We start from the raw sequence: 18,842 nt of genomic DNA, 5'->3' as shown, positions 1-18,842 counted from the left end.
AACTGTTTAGGTTAACCTAGAGATGGACAAACATTTTGATTATTTACAGTAGAAAAAGGGGTTTGAGAACTATGAGGTCATATAAAACCGCAAATATGAAAACTGTATTACAAAAAAAAGTGTTGGTTTGGAGGGTAAATTAACTGTACACTTACTTTCCAAAAAAAAAAAAAGGAAAAAAATAGTACAAATTCCGACCTAAACTTTCCACAGTTCTTCTTTAAATACCTGAGTTCCCTCATACAATGATATATATGTCTGGAAAACTTAGAGTAAATATATTTAAATAGAACAATATAAAAAGATCCCAGACTGTTGATGCAATAAATGAATGCATTTTGTTCCTTCGGCAACAACAACAACAAAAAAAACCCTCAAAGACATTAACATGTTGCACTTCGACTGATGTTAACTCTGATAAAGTCTTTAAAAATAAGCGTTTTATGACTTCAGTTCTCAAAGATGCTAGAATTAGATTATTCGGAAACTCAAACGTTTCAGAATATTGCTCTATTGTCATCACACAACAAAAATTGCAGAAAGCACATACAGTAAAACATATCACACAGCTAATTCCTTAAACAAGATTGAAAATATTGCAACATTTCAGACTGTTAGCAAACTGAAACACTAACTGCACACCTGAAAACATACTGTAAACTTAACTTTTAAACCATCAACAAATAAAAGTGGAAGAGAATCACAAGCTCACATCAAGTTTCTAACAGATAAACTGTCTATAATGGCATATGCTTGATGTTAAACCCCTGAGAGACAGAGAAGTACATCTGCACATGCACTGTATGCCACCAAAAAACAGGCTACAACTGCAGTCTTGTACCTGTCCTGCAGGTTTTGTGCAGTGACTCAGCATCAGGAAGATTGTAATACAACACATGCCATCAACTTAGATAAAGTACATTTACATGAATCCGTTTACTTTTCAAAAGACACAGAGGATGACCACTGGAAGAGTTGTGTGTGACAGTATCAAGTACTATGTGTTGTATACAGCTAAAACTGGATACCATAAATGCTTCTCGGAGAATGAACTGTTATGTGTTCGTTCTGACAGACTGATAAAAAGGGAAAAATGTATAAGACTGTCATTTATAGACTTTTGAATGAGAGAGAAATCAGGAGGTTAAAGTCTACATCAGTGGTTCTCAAATGGTGGTTTGCTGGTCTGTTCTGTGACAGCAGGCAAAAAAAACAAAACAATGCTAAATACAAATTCAAATAATCAAATGCAACTAACCATATAGTCATGCATAGGTAGGATAGTAAAATAAATGGACTTATAAAGAGAAAACAATTCATGTATCTTTTGCTCTACATCTAATCAAACGCTAATGTATTTTGGAGCAAACTCATCTATTATATGAAATGCCAAAATGGACAGTTTGCTTGATACAGATTCTCAAGGAGGAAAACTATGCAAGGTAAAAAGAAAACATGACCCTTACGTCACCATTTCATGTACAATGTAAATTTGGGTCCAAAAGTAAAACCAGTTGAGAACCACTGATCTACATGATAGAAACCCTTGGATTGTGTATTCCTGCATTACAAAAATGCAGACAATGGTTTTCCGTTTGGTCATCACCATTTTAAAAATTCAGTGTTTCTGGTTTGAAGCTACATAGTTCAACAAAAGCAACGCATTTGTAAAAAAAACAAAAACAAAACAATATATTGTATCAAAAATGCAAGACAGCACAACCATCATCAATACAGCAGGTAGATATTGTTTATTATAAAAACATCTCTTCCAAAAGTGGTTTATCAAGTTTAGGCTCTTATTTTAATGAATCCATTGCCAAACAAATCCCATGGTTCACCTAAACACATAAGGCATTTTGTATTCTAAAATGAAATCCTCTTCTGCATTTTGACTACTGTCTATATCACCGGTTTAAGCACTGAACGTAGAGAGCGTCCCTCTTTTGTAAGTTCTCTTGTAAAACTCATACATGGAAGTGGGACAGCCTCTTCTCTCCGTGTTATGGTGTTAAACGTGCACATCTTGAGGTGGTCGGCCATGCTGGAAATGTTGGCAAACTTCCACTCATTCACAGTGTCAAACGCCGTACTGAACCGCCATACCTAAAACGAAAAACATCAGCAACTTAGATTGTGAAAAATCACTTTTTTATGCTTGGTGTTTCAAGACATAACAACAAGGTGAATACTCTCTGATTACCTTGTCTTGTATCTGCCAAGACGAGGTTCCATCAACTTGCTTTGTCTTCTCCCAGAGCAGGACCACCAAGCCACGGGACTGAAGAAGACTGGCACACACATCCCTCATAGTGTGAGACACAATGGATAGTTGGCACAAGCTAAAGCCATCCAAGAAGCTCGCAATGTACTGGAGTAACTCAAAGGGCAGGTCACTAAGGTGATCACAGTGGGACCTGAATTGACAGGTGTCAGTTCTAGATAGAGGCTCATTGGGACAAGCTGCTAATCCAGGCTGCACACCAAAAGAGCCCAGGTGTCGGTCATGGATGACTCTGAAACCTTGTACTGAAGGACAGAACCTTCTTTGCGAGTAGGTGCATCCATAGTACGCCAACGGGCACCTTTGCTCCATCCAACCATTAAGGCCAGCATGTATGTCACCATGGACGTTCTTAAAATGGGAGGAGAACTCATCTCTGCGAAACAGCTGTCCGCATACGAAGGTGAACATCGAGCGCTGTTTGGTCTGATAGCGTGCCACACACTCCAGAACGAGGTCTAATCTGAGGGTGTGAAATGGACTGGGGTTGGAGAGTTGCGGACTGGCGTGGTCACAGGCAGAAGCTGAGGCGATGTCACCAACCATGGTGCTGGTTGCCAGTATTGCAGAAGGGAGGGAGAAGGTCTGCGTACCAAAGTCAATGCGATAACCGTCTACAAAGCGGCAGTCTGAGATGCCCCTACCTCCTGGTGAGTCTCCCAAACAAAAGAGCAAGGCAGCGGTGATGAGGTCAATGCCATGAAGACCCATCAGATCATCTGCCACCTCAAGGTCTGACGTGTCCACCGCCTTGTCCTCCATCTTAGCTTTGAATAAATAGGGGTCGGAAAAAAGAGTCCTTCGCCCTTTGATTGTAAACAAGTTCATTCCCCTGAGTGCCTGGAGATTTTCCAACTTGCGCTCCAGCCATCGGTCCTCAATTCTGAAAGGCAAATGGTGCAGAACATTGTTGTGCATCAGGTTAGGCACAGGGATGGGCAAAGGAAGAGGTAGCTGAGGCAAGTGGGCCATTTCAGGCTCCTGTGCTAGAACAGGTATGGAATGATCAGGTAAAACCTGCCTTGCATTTGAAGAGCCATTGACCCTTTCAAGTCTGACCTGGCTGTCACCGTCCCCTTCATTAAGAAGTTCATTGAGTTCTATCCCACCATTCGTTTCGCCTTCTTCTTCAGAAGATTCACCGCATCCACTGTTCTCCAACCAATCATCTCTTTCATCTTCAGGGTCTACTGGAAAAGGACAATCAGCACCACCTACCGCTCCCAGATCAGAATCAGAATCAGTGTCACTTTCCTTTGTTGTGTCATTGCTAAACTCCCCATCGCCATTCCTGACACCGCTGCAACCTCCATTCTGTTCCTCACCATTGGTATTCTCCACAATGAAGTCAATATTTTTTGCACTCCGGAGGACGTCCAAAGTGACGGCAAAGCTTCTACGGTTTTCCAATGAAGTTGTGTAAGGTCCACCATACGGTTCCTCATCCGTTTCAATGAATTCATTTTCAGGGTTCGACTCCTGGTGGCTGGAACTGTCCTGATTTTGCTCTTCTAGAGCTTTTGTCACAGTGGTCGCCACTTTAAGCGACTCCAGCAACATCCGCTGATCCTGGAGGGCCAAAGCCATGTCGAGCTGCTCCACGTCACAAACCTCCTTACTCAAGTTATCGTAGGACTTGCGATCTGCGTAACTCACTGGCCATCGATTCCATTCCATAGTGCAACACACAACGCTGGCTGGGCACGTTTCAAGGTGCTGTGCCATTTTGACTCTGGCAAGGTTGAACGGACATCCGAATCCACAGTTCAGACACGGCACTCTTTCGTATGGACACAGCAAGCGATGTTCATTCAGTTTGCATGAGTGGAAAACTGCTCCACACACAAGAGGGCAACCCATGAGGTCACAGGAAACATTAGGTTCAGGTCTTATCATACATCGGCGGTTGACACATTTCAGGCAATGGATATGAAGCTCCTCCATTGCAAATATTAGTGAGTCGCTTAACTGAAAGACGCTATGCAAACACTGTGGAAGAAAAGAAAACAGATCGTTAGACCTGATTTTATTTTGGACACACACTTTGTGTACAACACCACACGGCTTAAAATCTATGTACGCCATTCTTGTGGAAAGTCTCCCCGTCTCTTAAAAGGGATAAGTGTAAATCAGACCCCGTTGCCCTCTCGCAGTATGTTTACCAAATTACTAAACCATTGCACTGCCATTTCACAACTGTCCTAAAGTTGCACGGTCACGCTGGTTCTTCGAGGACTTAGAAGGAACATGACCCCTTGTTTCTGAACGGTATGTTACAGGAATCAGTCATGGCTTCCACTCAAAAGAAACACTTCCATAAGGATCTTGCAATGTCATTCAAGAAGCTTCTCTCTCTCCAGCATGACAGGGCTTGGCTGGACATGAGCAGTTAGACTGGGGGTCTGTCATGATGTGGTGTAAGTTTGAATTACCAAGATGACTTTCAACATAGTCCTCGCAACACCAGCTGGGCATAAACATTGCGAAACATTTGTGTACAATGCCGGCATGTTAGTCTGAGACGTCTTGTGATGGCTTCTTTTGAAACAGCAAAACACATCCGAGGATGTTTTCTAAATACTTAGGTGTTTGGTATCTAGTGCTCATGTGCAATATGGCATACAGTTGCACAAGCAATCACTCATAAGGACTTACAACAGACAGCATGCTTACAACATGTCAGTATGACCCCAAACATAACATGACTTCAGGATTCATCTTAGAGGGGCTCAAATTTGTGGCTGTACAGAGGTAGGCTACATTTTTGTGCAATAACTTATGGTTCAAAGCTTGCACAACTGACAATTATAAACCATTTTTTGTTTATTATTAGACATGTTTAAGAAACAAAATCATAATTCAAACTGATAATCTGTAAATGTGTATCAGAAACAGAGGCTTATTTGGTTGCATTTTATTTTGTGCTTTTATTGGAACAGAAAAGTCAGCTTATCAGTCCAGCAAATCACAAAATAAAATGCAATCCAATTGGAATTATTATTATAGGTTAATTTTACACATATAGCAATCAAAAAACAAAAATTGCTAAGTAATTGCCAAGTAGAGAGCACATTGACAAACTTTTTTAACAACAGGTACGGTGATGATTCATAATGAGCTAATGTCTTCCTACAGTTTTCCTCCAACAACAACAACAACAAACAACAACAACAACAACAACAAACAACAACAAGAGTAATGCTTAAATGAACCACTTTACTGTATAAAATTCAGGAAAATATGACAAAAATGTATAACTGCTGCATAATAATACATTTGAATCTTAATTTAATTTTCCAAATGGGATGCATTCCTTGAAACAAGAGAATGAAAAAGGACTATCACAACCAAAGTGGAGAAAAAAAAGAAATATTGGTAACACTTTACAATAAGGTTCATTATTTAACATTAGTTAACTACTTTAGTTAACATGAGCTAAGCATGAACAATACTTCTACAGCATTTATTAGTTAACATGAGCTAAGCATGAACAATACATCTACAGCATTTATTATTCTTAGCTAATGTTAACTTCAACATTTACTTATGCATTATTACAAAAAATTTTTTTTTTGCTTGTTAACATTAGTTAATGCACTGTGAATTAACATGAACTAACAATGAACGACTGTATTTTCATTAACAAAGATGAATAAATACTGTAATAAATGTATTGTTCATGGTTTGTTCATGTTAGTTAATGTCCTTTTACTAATGGAACCTTATTGTAAAGTGTTACTGAAATGTTTTTAAAACCTGAATGTTATATAAAATATTCAGAATTTTATTATTCAAGCCAGCCTACACTATTTAGCTTAAGGTATATGTCAGTTACAGAATAAGCTCAATACATATTAAAAAACAGATCATTAAATAGTTAAATCTCATTATTATTAATTGTATTATTATTATTTTTAAATATTTTTATTATTTTCATTAATGACAATTGCTTATATGCCATAATTGATAGCTGACAACTGAGTTAATTATCTCTTAGTAATCAAGGGCCTATAACCTGTGGATCCTAATTTTCATAAACATGACATGACACCAAATATGACATATGATGCATCATCCTAAACATGACATAACCATGGTCCTACACACGATGATCCTAATAATCCCAAGCATGACACAATCCTACATATGATCTGACACTAAACGTGAAATGTTTCCCAAATATGACATGCTCTTGCTCTGCACTGAACTCAATCCAGTCAAACTCATGAAACTGAAGCAGCTTTTGTTGTTCTTCTTAAGAGTAAAACGACTGACAACATGAACCTGACAGTACTATTAACCCATATAGATCAATAATCAACGATTTAACTCCAACGAACCATCCTCAAACATCTTTATGTTTACATTATGACAGGTAAAGGTTTTAATTCGTTAAACTGACAAACACAAAGCCTTTAGCATTAGCTGGTTAGCCGCGAAATGCAAGATTAAATGAAAACTACACACATAAGAAATGAATAAACGTTGTATACTGATGAACATTTATCATATTAGTAAGAGGAAAAAAAAAAATATTTTGCGATATTAACAAAGACCGGGTCTATTAGGTCGGAGCCGGTGAGAAAACTAACGTTACTCAAAGTAAACAAACATGAAAGTGACTTACCGTTGATCAGTAACGAGTCTTCAGTAGTTTAATGAGGATAGTGTTTATTTAATGAAAAAATATTAATATTTAATCGAGTATAATGACAGTGATGTTGTTTTCACTGCTGTCTGTGTTTCTGTTGAAATCTGTCTCTCTACTGATACACTGAACTGAACTGAGGCCCATAGATGGGCGGAGACTAAGCGCTCGCGCACACACACACATACACACACACGTACCATAATACAATACTGATTAGTATTTTGGAGTACCATTTAACGTACCACGGTATATTACACCATTACCAATTTGTCATTTTATTTTTTCCTGTTGTACAGTTCTGAATCAGATGTAGCCTACATTTTTTCTAAAGCTATATTCTCATAGTCACAATGGTTTTCATACTTATTTGAAATATTTACTTTACACTTACACTAATCTTCATGGTAACCTGTTGATATCAGTAGATTTGTTTCAGTACATTTGGAAAAAACACATTCTTTTCATTAATCCTCTTTATGAGTGTTGATATTGTTAAATGTTGGGGAGACATTTAAATCTTGCCCTAGTTATTCATTCATGCAAATCGATGGTATTAAATGTGTTTAGGGTACTATTGGTCATATCAAATACTATTGTTTACTTTATTGAAATCATTACATAACTAATGAAGATGGTTAGCCTACCAATGGTAATGAATTATTATACAAATATCTACTTTACCCTTCATTTTTTAAGCAAGAATTGTGGTCAGATAAAACAATGTTGTAAAGTGACCATGAAAAATGTATTTGTAAACTTAAGTCACACTTTAAAATGCATAAATAACAAAATATTAAACCAAGATCTAGACTACAGATTTTCACTGACTTTACTGTTCGTCGTCATTTTTGCACAATGTCTTTTGTGAATCAGCGGATGGTGATGTTTAGTTCTCCTAAAGTTCACACAGGTGTTCTAGCAGATGAGCCACAGGTGGAGATCATCACATTAACTATAATCATGTTTAACTGATGATTCTCATCCACAAAGTGTCTCAAAATTTCATTTTGAACAGTATATGAAGTAAGCTTTTAGGAATTCAAAAAGCTTTTTTATTTATTTCACAATAAAAGACAAAAAGAACAACTACTAAAAAATGCACTACAGGTTAGCAGACAAAACTTTCAAACTGAACGCAATTCGCACAACACTGTGTGTATATGAGAACCCAAGTTAGCTGGCCACTTCTGAGATATGGTGGATGTTGGAGAGAGTGAGCTGGGCCTCTTGGGTCGGATACGAGTTTCTGCTCTGCAGCCAGAGTTTCCCAAAAACTCCTGTGATGACAATCAGGATGACCAGCAGACCACCCAACACAAAGGTTTCCACAGGGGGCAAATCTGAACCTGGAAGAGGAGATGTTCAAATAGGTTTGAGCACATTGGCGAGTATGGTGACTCTGATGAAGACACGAGAGTTTACAAGACTTACTCAGATTAGTATTCTCCATGTTAGTTTTGTGTCTTCTGATTGGTCCATATGAGACTGTGTGAGACGATGCAACATCCCTACGTGTCCGTACTGATGCATCTTCAGCAGAGCAGTTCTGTGATGCACCAAGGGTTTAAAGTTACTATGATGCAAACAATGTTTCTCAACTATATTTTTAAAGGAAAAATTCATCAAAACTAGAAAATCTACATTATTTATTTACCCACATATTGTTCAAAATTGGTATGTTTCTTGTCTGTGGAATATAAAAGGATGGTTGATGATTCAAATTGGCAATTTTTTAAAAAAGTGCAGGATTAAAGACTTTTAGGACTTTGGAAGACTTGCATATGCAAGTCATATAGACTACTTTTATGGTGTTTTTGTCCAATTTTAGACCCTGACAGATGGGTGTTGGATAGGTACACTACCATTAAAAAGTCTGAGGTCAGTAAGACTAATACTTCTATCCAGCAAGGATGCACTAAATTGATCAAAATTGACAGTAAAGATTTTTACATAGATACAAAAATACTATTTCAAATAAAACCTGTTCTTCTGAACTTTCTATTCATCAAAGAGTCCTTTTAGGACTTTGGAAGACTTGCATATGCAAGTCATATAGACTACTTTTATGGTGTTTTTGTCCAATTTTAGACCCTGACAGATGGGTGTTGGGATAGGTACACTACCATTAAAAAGTCTGAGGTCAGTAAGACTAATACTTCTATCCAGCAAGGATGCACTAAATTGATCAAAATTGACAGTAAAGATTTTTTACATAGATACAAAAATACTATTTCAAATAAAACCGGTTCTTCTGAACTTTCTATTCATCAAAGAGTTCTAAAAAACGTATAACTGTTTCCACAAAAATATTAAGCAGCACGACTGTTTTCAACATTGATAATAATAAGAATGTTTCTTAAGCAGCACATCAGAATACTAGAATGATTTCTGAAGGATCATGTGACACTGAAGACTGGAGTAATGATGCTGAAAATTCAGCTTTGCATCAAAGGAATAAATTACATTTTGGTATATATTAACATAGAAAACAGTTATTTTAAATTGTAATAATATTTCACAATATTACTGTTTTTACTGTGTTTTTAATCAAATCAATGCATGGTGACTTCTTTCTTTGGACAGTATATATGTGTTGATGGGAACTCACAGGCTGGCACACTCCTGTGTTATGACAGATCTGGACGTTGCAATGCAGGAAAACATCCGTGTAGGAGCTGCCAACAAACTTGAACATTTGTATCCTGAACAGAGCTTCTGGTCCTTGACCATTCTTCATCACAGCTAGTGTCTCGTCGTTCCACAACACTGGACAGCTGATGTGAAGAGAAATGTTAGTCAGTGTGATATTTGTACTCAAGGGATTGATATTTAAGTTGGATCTGTTTTCCCTATTGTTCACAGAAACTGCATGCTTCATAGCTTTCTCCTGGTGGAGAATCTCTTTGGGTAGTCAAGGACAAGCACAGCTGTTAAACTGCAATGCATACGGCCGCTGACAGTCGTCACATGACTGTAGCTGCATACTTTGTTTTGTCATCAGCTCCTTTAGCAACGGTTTCAACGGCATGTCTCAACAACACCCTTTCACACCTCTGGTGATAATTATGATTCAATGAACATTTAAAACCTGAGCAAAGGAATAATGAAGCTGTGAAGGAGGGCATTTACACAGAAGACAATAAAAAAGAGTTAATAAACAAAATTAGCTTTTAAATCACTAAAATGAAATTCTTGAAAGGCAAAAGCTCATGTCCCAGACCTGTTCCTGATTAAGGTGTACTGAATGTTGCTGTAAGGGTCATTGGTTGGTGTGGCCCAACACCTCTCCACTCTCAGAAACAGATTTGCTGGAATCTGCAGGATAAAAAGCTTCATTAGCACATTTAAAGTAGTGACTCCATTACAAAATAATTATTGCTCATATGCAGATATACAAAATATGTGCCAGCATCTTACAAGTAAAAAGATGGTACATTATTGGTACATATTCTGTCCACAAGTTATAGGATCAATCAATTTATAATGACAGAATTTTGACTGGCATGTTTAATTTTTGATTCAAAGTAATTTTTTGGATTTGTGTACATGAAATCTTTCCTATATCTATTTAGTCGATTTGAGTAGAAAGAAATATTAGTAAAAAATAGTATTTTCTAGTATTCTAGTACAAACAGTTTTTCTAAGAATTATTAGAAATATACTTAATATATAGACAGACAGACAGATGGATAGATAGATCGAACGAAGAACAAACAAAATATAGATAGATAGATAGATAGATAGAACCATCGAAAGAAGAATGAATAAAAGACAGACAGACAGACAGACAGACAGATAGATGGATCGAACGAAGAACGAACAAAATATAGATAGATAGATAGATAGAGATAGATAGATAGATATACAGATAGACATACAGATAGATAGATGATAGATAGATAGACAGAACCATCGAATGAAAAACGAACAAAACATAGATAGATAGAACCATCGAAAGAAGAACTAACAAAATATAGATAGACAGACAGATAGATAGATAGATAGAACCATCGAACGAAGAACGAACAAAATATAGATAGATAGATAGATAGATAGAACCATCGAAAGAAGAACGAACAAAATATAGATAGATAGATAGATAGATATACAGATAGACATACAGGTAGATAGATAGATAGATAGATAGATAGAACCATCGAATGAAAAACAAACAAAACGTAGATAGATAGATAGATAGATAGAACCATCAAAAGAAGAACAAACAAAATATAGATAGATAGATAGATAGATAGATATACAGATAGACAAACAGGTAGATAGACAGACAGATAGATAGATAGATAGATAGAACCATCGAACGAAGAACGAACAAAATATAGATAGAGATAGATAGATAGATGTTCTATTCATCTGAAAACAAAGAGCCAAACAGTTCTTAACTGCCGCATAAAGAAAACACACGGCAGCTTTCATGAAAGCCCCCAGTAGCTTGTAAACAAAATATAGATAGATAGATAGATAGATAGATATACAGATAGACATACAGGTAGATAGACAGACAGATAGATAGATAGATAGAACCATCGAACGAAGAACGAACAAAAGATAGATAGATAGAGATAGATAGATAGATATACAGATAGATAGATAGATAGATAGATGTTCTATTCATCTGAAAACAAAGAGCCAAACAGTTCTTAACTGCCGCATAAAGAAAACACATGGCAGCTTTCATGAAAGCCCCCAGTAGCTTGTAGTGAGTAATGTCATCTATTCAGCGAGACACACACCATGTAAACTTTGACATAGATGTTGTCCTCAAGTGTGAGAGAAGGAACAGTGGTCCATTTATCCTGAAACTCTTCGTCTTTATACAGCAGCATGGAGACCGAGAAATTTCCATCCTCTGTGTTCAGAGTGATTGTCCTGCGGGGCAGAGAATGTTAAAAGGCTCATTGAAGAGGCTGAAAGGTTCGCTCAATGAATATTGAATGAAACTCTTGGAGTTGGACCCCAGGGCAGTCTTTTGTTATCATTAGCTTCCTGTATTGTGTTTACATACAAACAAACAATTAGTGACGAAGGGCTCGGCCTTTTTTAAGCTTGGAAAAATAGTGATAATTAAAACCATTACTACATATGGAGTGCTGCAGTCCCAGAGACTGAGCTTTGAACCTAAAGGACTTGCAGACTTAATTAAATGGTGATGTCATGACTTGCAGAAGCTCACCTCACATCCACTCTGATCAGATTCTCCCCGTTTTGCTGCTGAACCATGTAGTTTATGGGGTATCGACACCCAAATGTGATATTGATGTAACTTCTGGTGATGATATCGGTTTCATTGTTGCGGATCGTGTTGGTGAACATGATATGAGTATCATCTGATGCCTGGGGAAAACATGAAACAGAAATTAAAAATAAAATACTTTTAATGATTGAGTAAATCTATCTATCTATCTATCCATCCATCCATCCATCCATCCATCCATACCAATGCATATAGTAATGAGTATATCAGAGTTTAATTAAGCTTCAAACTTCAAAATTTTCTTCAAACTGTCCAAGTATTCAAACTATATATGAGATAAATAACCTTCAGACATCAAATAACCTTCAAATGGTTGTAAACGTACAGGCTAGGCTAGCTAAAATTCATAATTTATCTTGATCAATGTTCCTTTTCCAGTTTACATTGAAAGTCTTTTGAGATATTTTGTCTCGTCTAACTTCAATTTGCATAATAATTATTGAGTTTAATAATGTCTGAGTGACATTCACGGGCCAATAAAACGTAAAAAGTTAAAGGTCAACGTGAGGAAACAACGTGCTATTGAAGGGACTAAATTGTCCCCTACCACATCCGGTAAAACAAACTTTATAGCTCTTTTATTTCCCCGACCACTACAAACACACCTCCTGATTCAGTGAACAAGCATCTTCTCGACACGGTCACCAAATGTTAGTGCCATTTGCCTCACATTTTTCAGTTTAAATCAATCCTGCAAGTACAAGGGACAGAAAACTGCCACTCTTGATCGCATTCTCAAAAGCAGCTGATTTCAACAGCCAAGGATTTTATTTTTCTAATCCAAAGACAGCCTACTTTTAACCAGCAAGTATGAAAAAAGCTTGTAAAACTCCGAAAGGGGGAGAAGGAGGGAATTCGTCTCCTCTCTAAGCTGCGTTAACCTTTTGCTGGCTTTACAAGAAATAGTTTGGGTTGCATGTGTTTAATCAGACTTACCTTCTTCTTCAATCTGCACAGCAGAAGTTACTGTCCATATTGAGAGCAAAGACCATGTCAGTGCCAGTGTAGCAGGTGTCATCCTTAAAGCCTTTCTGGCTTCTTCTCTCCTGAAATTTAGTTCCGTCTTCGGCCCTTTCCACCAAATCTTCTCGGTTATCACCTCGACTAGCTGTCAGAGACAGACGTAGTGCTTGCGCTCTCTCCAGCCCTCCGAAACACAGCTCTAATGAAGTGGGAACCTCCAGTTGCTTTGGAATACCAGCTTGAATGATGTCCACACCAACAGTGAGATTCCACACATGAATAGCACAAGTTGGGGGGAGTCCAAGGTTACACCGACCAACTAGATTTCAGGCAAAAGCAGAAAAAAAATTCTACTGACAACCCACTTAGCAGACTGCGCACTGTACGTCTCAGTGCGTTGGTCGACAAGGAGTTTGTTTGTCATGCAAAGGGAATGGAGGTACAGGGGAGGTGTTTTGTTTTATCTCACTCTTTTGTCTGTATGGGGTTTTATAGGGCATGGCAAACGCTTTACTGTTTCGGGAACCCCAACGACTTGTTTGAAAAGAAATCCCGTCACACTGAGTCAAGGGCAGTTCACTGACACCTTAGCCATGGAGTTGATGTCTTTAAGACTGTTTGGACAGAGAGAGAGGACAGTCTTTCAACCTTGTGAGGGAGATTTTCAAATGTTAGATGCCAAAATGTGAAACGATGGCATTGCAATCAATGCATTTTCAGGGGATATATAAAATAAAATGATTAGTCTGCTAAGCATTTTCCTGAAAAAGAAAATGTTTACATTGCTAACTACACAAAATTCAAAGGAAATATACAACAAAATGCATCTCTTCTTGTAAACAGAACATTTATTTCTGGTTAATTCCTCTGTTGACAAATCATTGTTTTTTTTTCCATTTGAGACAATTTTAAGTTTGAGAAAATGTACAATACTGTATTTGGGTTTTCACAACCGGACATGAAAGATATTTTGCATTTTCGTACAGCTTGACAGAAAGAGTTCAGTTGCTCCGTCTGCCCTTGTCCATTCTAGGACAAAGAAAGTCTCTTTCCTTTTACTTTCTGGTTTTACTTTTTACAAGTGCTCTTTATTAGATGGGTTTTACGGAAACTGAATCACAAGTCTTTTGTTTTGCAAATAGCACCAGATAAATGTTCAAAATTGTCTGCTACAACTTTGCACAGACAATCCACTGAAAGGAGCGTCTGAACGGAAGATGCTCCAACAAGGATCAGTGCTGTAAAATCAAGCAATTTCCTTCCTGAACATCATAAAATGCATTTAAATTAAAAAATAAACCAGGACAAGAGCACAATTCCAATAAAATGTCACATGTGTTTTTTTAATCGACTTTACAGCACAGACTGACAAACTGTGATTACTGTGGGTTCTTATAAAAGGTTTGTTCAATCAATCACAAATACACGAGTGCTAATGTCAAAACCAATGCACTGTACAGCATTATAATTTCAATCCGGTTCATTAAAATCATATTAAAAATCATTTGTTTATGCACAACATGGCATTAATAAAAATTACACCCACTATAAATCTAGAAAACAAACGGAGATACAGGACTGAAACGGTTCATCAAATCAGTTGCTTTTTCACATTGAATATCATGAATAAATTACACCATGGGACAGACCATATAGAAAGGGGAATGTGCAAAGCAAACATATAGGAGAGCTGGAGAGCAGAGGACGGCTCGTCTCCTGGCTGGTGTTAGTGTAGTGTTCACATTACTGGCCTTTGGACTGGCAGGTCTGGAGAGACATTTACTCAAGAGACTCGCTGTCCTCTGTGAACAGCTCGGCCAGGTCTGCCACTGTAAACACGGAGGCCTCCGAATGCTTCATAGACGTGGAACTATGACTGAAGGTGATGTTGGTTTGAGACAGATCAGTCAAGGTCATTTTCAGTAAACAAAGCAAAAACAATCTACAGAAGGCCAGAGTGTAAAATTATATGTATTTAAAGATCCCATTAAATTGCTTGACAAACACATTTTTTTTATCCTGTGTTGATGAGTTTCCTTTTAAACCAGGAAATTGGGGTGGGACATATTTAGAAAAAAAAAAACTTTTTGGAGTAAACTAGTTCTAGAGGGATAAACATGGACTAAAAACCACAATAGTTTGATTCTGATTTCAAAGACTATTTATTTTAAATACCCTCCTTATGTGTCAGACTCTTACCTCTTTTCTGCTGTTTTAAGCATTGCTTGCATCCGCTCTTCAATTGTGGACTTGATCAGAAACCGATGAACGAATGTGGGTCTGTAGAAATAATAAGAATAATTTAATAATTTACTAATAACATCTCTTTTTCCTTGGAGGAAGTGTTATTATGGATTATAGACTTGTATTGTGGCCAGAATCAACGGTTTAAATGAACTGGTGTGGCTGTTACAACATGGCAAAACTGAGCCAGAAGACTCAAATAAGAGGTTGAAATCAGATTGAAATACTGCCAGAATCAACGGTTTAAAGTTAAAATGCCTTAATGATGGATTTGTTTCTTTACACAGCTTTTTTGCTTCATGAAACATTAATTGCTGGACTGGAGTGGTGTGGATTACTTGTGGATTATTGTGATGTTTTTATCAGCTGTTTGGACTCTCATTCTGACGGCACCCATTCACCGCAGAGGATCCAATGGTGAGCAAGTAATGCAATGCTACATTTCTCCAAATATATTTAGATGAAGAAACAAACTCTACATCTTGGGTGGCCTGAGGGTGAGCACATTTTTTGGTGAACTAATCCTTTAAATATTCCAAAAACCTTTTTTGGAATTTGTGCCATTTTAACTGATATGAGAGAAAAGCTGCAGTCAGAATCAAACTCATGTCAGCAGCATGTGTTGTGTTGAATGTTATATGATTGGGTTGATGCCTACTTGGTCTGGCCAATCCGGTGCACTCTTCCTATGGCCTGCAGCTCGTGGGCAGGGTTTAGAATGGGCTCCACCAGCAGCACATGCGTCGCTTCGATGATGTTTAGCCCATTTGAGCCTGTGTGCAATGGCAGCAGCAAGATGTTGATGCTCTCCTCGTATTTGAAAGCACTCAGGTTCTCCTAAAAATGAATGCAATAATCATAATTTCACATTTGTGCTTAATGGTTAAAGAAGTGTAGTGATAACTAGGTATAACCAAGCTGCCCGATTAACAAAATTTGGCAATTTTGAGATTCTTGTCGTCAACTATTAACTCTGTTCAACTGGTTGAATAGTTTCAGTTTCAAAATTTATTCATTTAAATTCCAGAGTTTAATTAACTAAAAGAACATTTAAAAAAAAAAAAACAGCTTAAAAATCAGTTCAAGTTCTAGAATTTTGTCTCATTTATATACAAATAAACAAGTTTTGCCCCATGTAAAATAAAATAATTAATTGTATTATTAAATATAAATATATATTTTAAAAACATTTTCAAAAAATATTCATTAATTTCTAGAGTTCTGGGTCTCATTTATAAATAAATAATTTATTAAATTCATTTAATATTAAATATAAACATATTTTTAAAAAACACTTTGGGTAATCCCTCACATCACTCATTTTGGTGCTGGATCTACTCATTTTATAATAACATATTTAAGCAATTACAGAAAAGAAAGGGAGAAAACAGTTTCCTCATATTCAACACAAACCTGAAATTTGTGAATTCCGTTGATCTGTGCAAACTCCATGTTGTTGTCGAAAAGGGCTTTCGCAATGATGTCCAGGACGCCCTGCCACTGAGAGACGAGGCGTAAATGTAAGGTCAGAGGTTAAGAGCTGTAGTCTGGTGTTTGATGTAGCAACTCATTTAATGAGAGCGTTACCGTGGAGAACACAAGAGACTTGGCTCCCGGGTCGGTCATCTGGATTTTCTTTAAGACTCGAACCACAGCCTCGACCTTCGTGGAGTGGCTACCCTACAGGGGAAAGAGATTACAGATATTCTACAAATCATATCTGACCTGACTGAAAATGTCACATAGTCGCAATACAGTTTACTTACACTGTAAAATACATATTAAACGCCTAGATAAAGCAAGAATTGTCTCTGACCTTCACAGGGATGTCCTGCCCCTGGTGGGCGCTCTGAGTGGTGAACACATACGAGATCTCTGAATGTGAAGTGGTTTGACGGCATATGGCACACTTTATGGCTCTCCGTCGATTGCCGACGCTGTACTGCTCCACGATGATAGCGATGCACTCGTTACAGAAACAGTGTCCACAGGTCAGTACGGCCCACTGACAATAAAAACACATACAAGTCATGTTCAGAGTATAGAGTATATACTTGCATATATACACTTGACAGATTCATTTTTGCTTTGATTTTACCTCCTGACCCAGCGGTCGAGCGCAGATGGGACATGGTTCCGGATTCAATCCTCCAGTGGACTTATCCTGAGACTGAAATGATCAATACATGAATTACTACATTAAATCTGACAGTTTCATTCATCTACACATCCTAAAATCATTTAAAATTATTACCACAAGTAAACAGTGTCTTATAGGCGACATATCATGCAAAATAGGATTTTTCTTGCTTTTTTGAGAGTTTCATCTACTAAGTCGACATGCTCACATTCACAACATTTTCAATCCACCCAGAACACTTGTGGAAGCTAAACTATTGTTGTTACTCATTTCACATGAAAGCAGTTCAGCCATAACAGAGGTATGTGTACTATATCCTTAAGGTGAGAAACTACTGGTGAATAGGGTAAAAAATTGAACTGATATGACCATACTATCACAGGTTGATTAATCACAGTACATTAAGACAATTGTTTTATATTACAAGTTTTCTGAAATATTATGTTTAAATATGCAAATGATGCATTATGTAATTAAATGTGCACTAACTTTTATGCATTTCCAGAACAGAAATCTGAACATATGATAAATCCAAGTTTAAAATTATTTTTATTCTGTTCTTTTTATCACTCCATAAATCAGAAAATACTGTCAACATCCGGAACAAAATACATTTTCACCATGTTTTTAGGAATAAAATGTTATATAAAGAAGGCAAATAACAACTAACTCTTTAAAATCCTTTAAAAACCTGGTGATTTCTGACTTAGTGGAGGAGAAAAAAAACTCTTTTTGAGAAAATGGCCTTTAAAGATACGTATCATAATTGAAATCTACAGACACAAACAGATGAAGTGTTATATAAATCGGGCAAATGACACATAGATAGGAATATAGATAGGAATAAACATGAAAAGTTAGGTGTAAGTGCTGCTGAAATGGAGATTTCTGAGAAATAATAAATTCTGTATTAAAATAAACACTCCAGTCTCCTCTTGGCTTATATCGAAATCCTCCGACATTCTTCTTTACAAATCCTCGTTTTGTTCTTCTAATTCATGACCATTGTTTTGTTTTGATCTCTCCCCTGGGCTTCCGCATTCGTCACTTCTGAGCAGCGCATGCGCAACGCCGACATCCTACGTCATCCGTCCGGAGCTGCTTCCGTGTACAACAGTGAGCGCAAGCTAAATTAAATTGATTATTACGTTTTGAATATGGTTATTTTTCTTACAAAAACGCATCGATTCGCTACAGGAGGCCTTTGTTCACCCCCCGGAGCTGTGTGAGGCACTTTTTATTATGGATGGATGTGCTTTATTTCACTTCTTTTGGACTGATGAACTGC

The 18,842-nt window shown here is 37.2% G+C and overlaps 3 protein-coding genes across 4 annotated transcripts in view; all 3 read right to left on the bottom strand.

Moving 5' to 3' along the window:
• Positions 1–41: 41 nt before the first annotated feature.
• LOC107733695 (F-box only protein 30-like) lies at positions 42–7,840 on the bottom strand. 2 transcript variants are annotated; one of them, XM_016545434.1, is made up of 3 exons: positions 7,764–7,840; positions 2,204–4,273; positions 42–2,106 (listed from the first exon to the last, which is right to left on the bottom strand). In XM_016545434.1, exons 1-3 carry the CDS (start codon positions 7,779–7,781, stop codon positions 1,903–1,905), a joined length of 2,292 nt encoding a protein of 763 aa, XP_016400920.1. In that variant the 5' UTR covers positions 7,782–7,840; the 3' UTR covers positions 42–1,902. The 2 variants fall into 2 exon arrangements, with proteins under 2 accessions (XP_016400920.1, XP_016400929.1); XM_016545443.1 differs by lacking the exon at positions 7,764–7,840 and adding an exon at positions 6,912–7,072.
• A 170-nt stretch (positions 7,841–8,010) lies between these two features.
• Positions 8,011–14,949, bottom strand: LOC107734133 (pancreatic secretory granule membrane major glycoprotein GP2-like). Its single transcript, XM_016545996.1, has 8 exons — positions 14,922–14,949; positions 13,197–13,489; positions 12,127–12,287; positions 11,687–11,822; positions 10,156–10,250; positions 9,544–9,709; positions 8,367–8,481; positions 8,011–8,281 (listed from the first exon to the last, which is right to left on the bottom strand). The coding sequence occupies exons 1-8, from the start codon at positions 14,947–14,949 to the stop codon at positions 8,109–8,111; spliced, it is 1,167 nt and encodes a 388-aa protein (XP_016401482.1). The 3' UTR covers positions 8,011–8,108.
• shprh (SNF2 histone linker PHD RING helicase) overlaps positions 14,031–18,842 on the bottom strand; it is a 23,208-nt gene continuing 18,396 nt past the window's right edge. The window contains exons 24-30 of the mRNA XM_016545982.1: positions 17,513–17,584; positions 17,231–17,419; positions 17,002–17,094; positions 16,828–16,914; positions 16,073–16,251; positions 15,370–15,450; positions 14,031–15,046 (exon numbers count right to left, since the gene is read on the bottom strand). Of these exons, the coding sequence (XP_016401468.1) occupies positions 14,950–15,046; positions 15,370–15,450; positions 16,073–16,251; positions 16,828–16,914; positions 17,002–17,094; positions 17,231–17,419; positions 17,513–17,584 (798 nt within the window). The 3' untranslated portion in view covers positions 14,031–14,949. The remainder of the gene's footprint in view (positions 15,047–15,369; positions 15,451–16,072; positions 16,252–16,827; positions 16,915–17,001; positions 17,095–17,230; positions 17,420–17,512; positions 17,585–18,842) is intronic.

Source organism: Sinocyclocheilus rhinocerous, unplaced genomic scaffold, assembly GCF_001515625.1.
Source record: "Sinocyclocheilus rhinocerous isolate Xijiao unplaced genomic scaffold, SAMN03320098_v1.1 scaffold853, whole genome shotgun sequence".
Lineage (NCBI taxonomy): Eukaryota > Metazoa > Chordata > Actinopteri > Cypriniformes > Cyprinidae > Sinocyclocheilus > Sinocyclocheilus rhinocerous.
The sequence above is the reverse complement of the archived record's forward strand: the minus strand, read 5'-3'. Positions and strand labels throughout refer to the sequence as shown.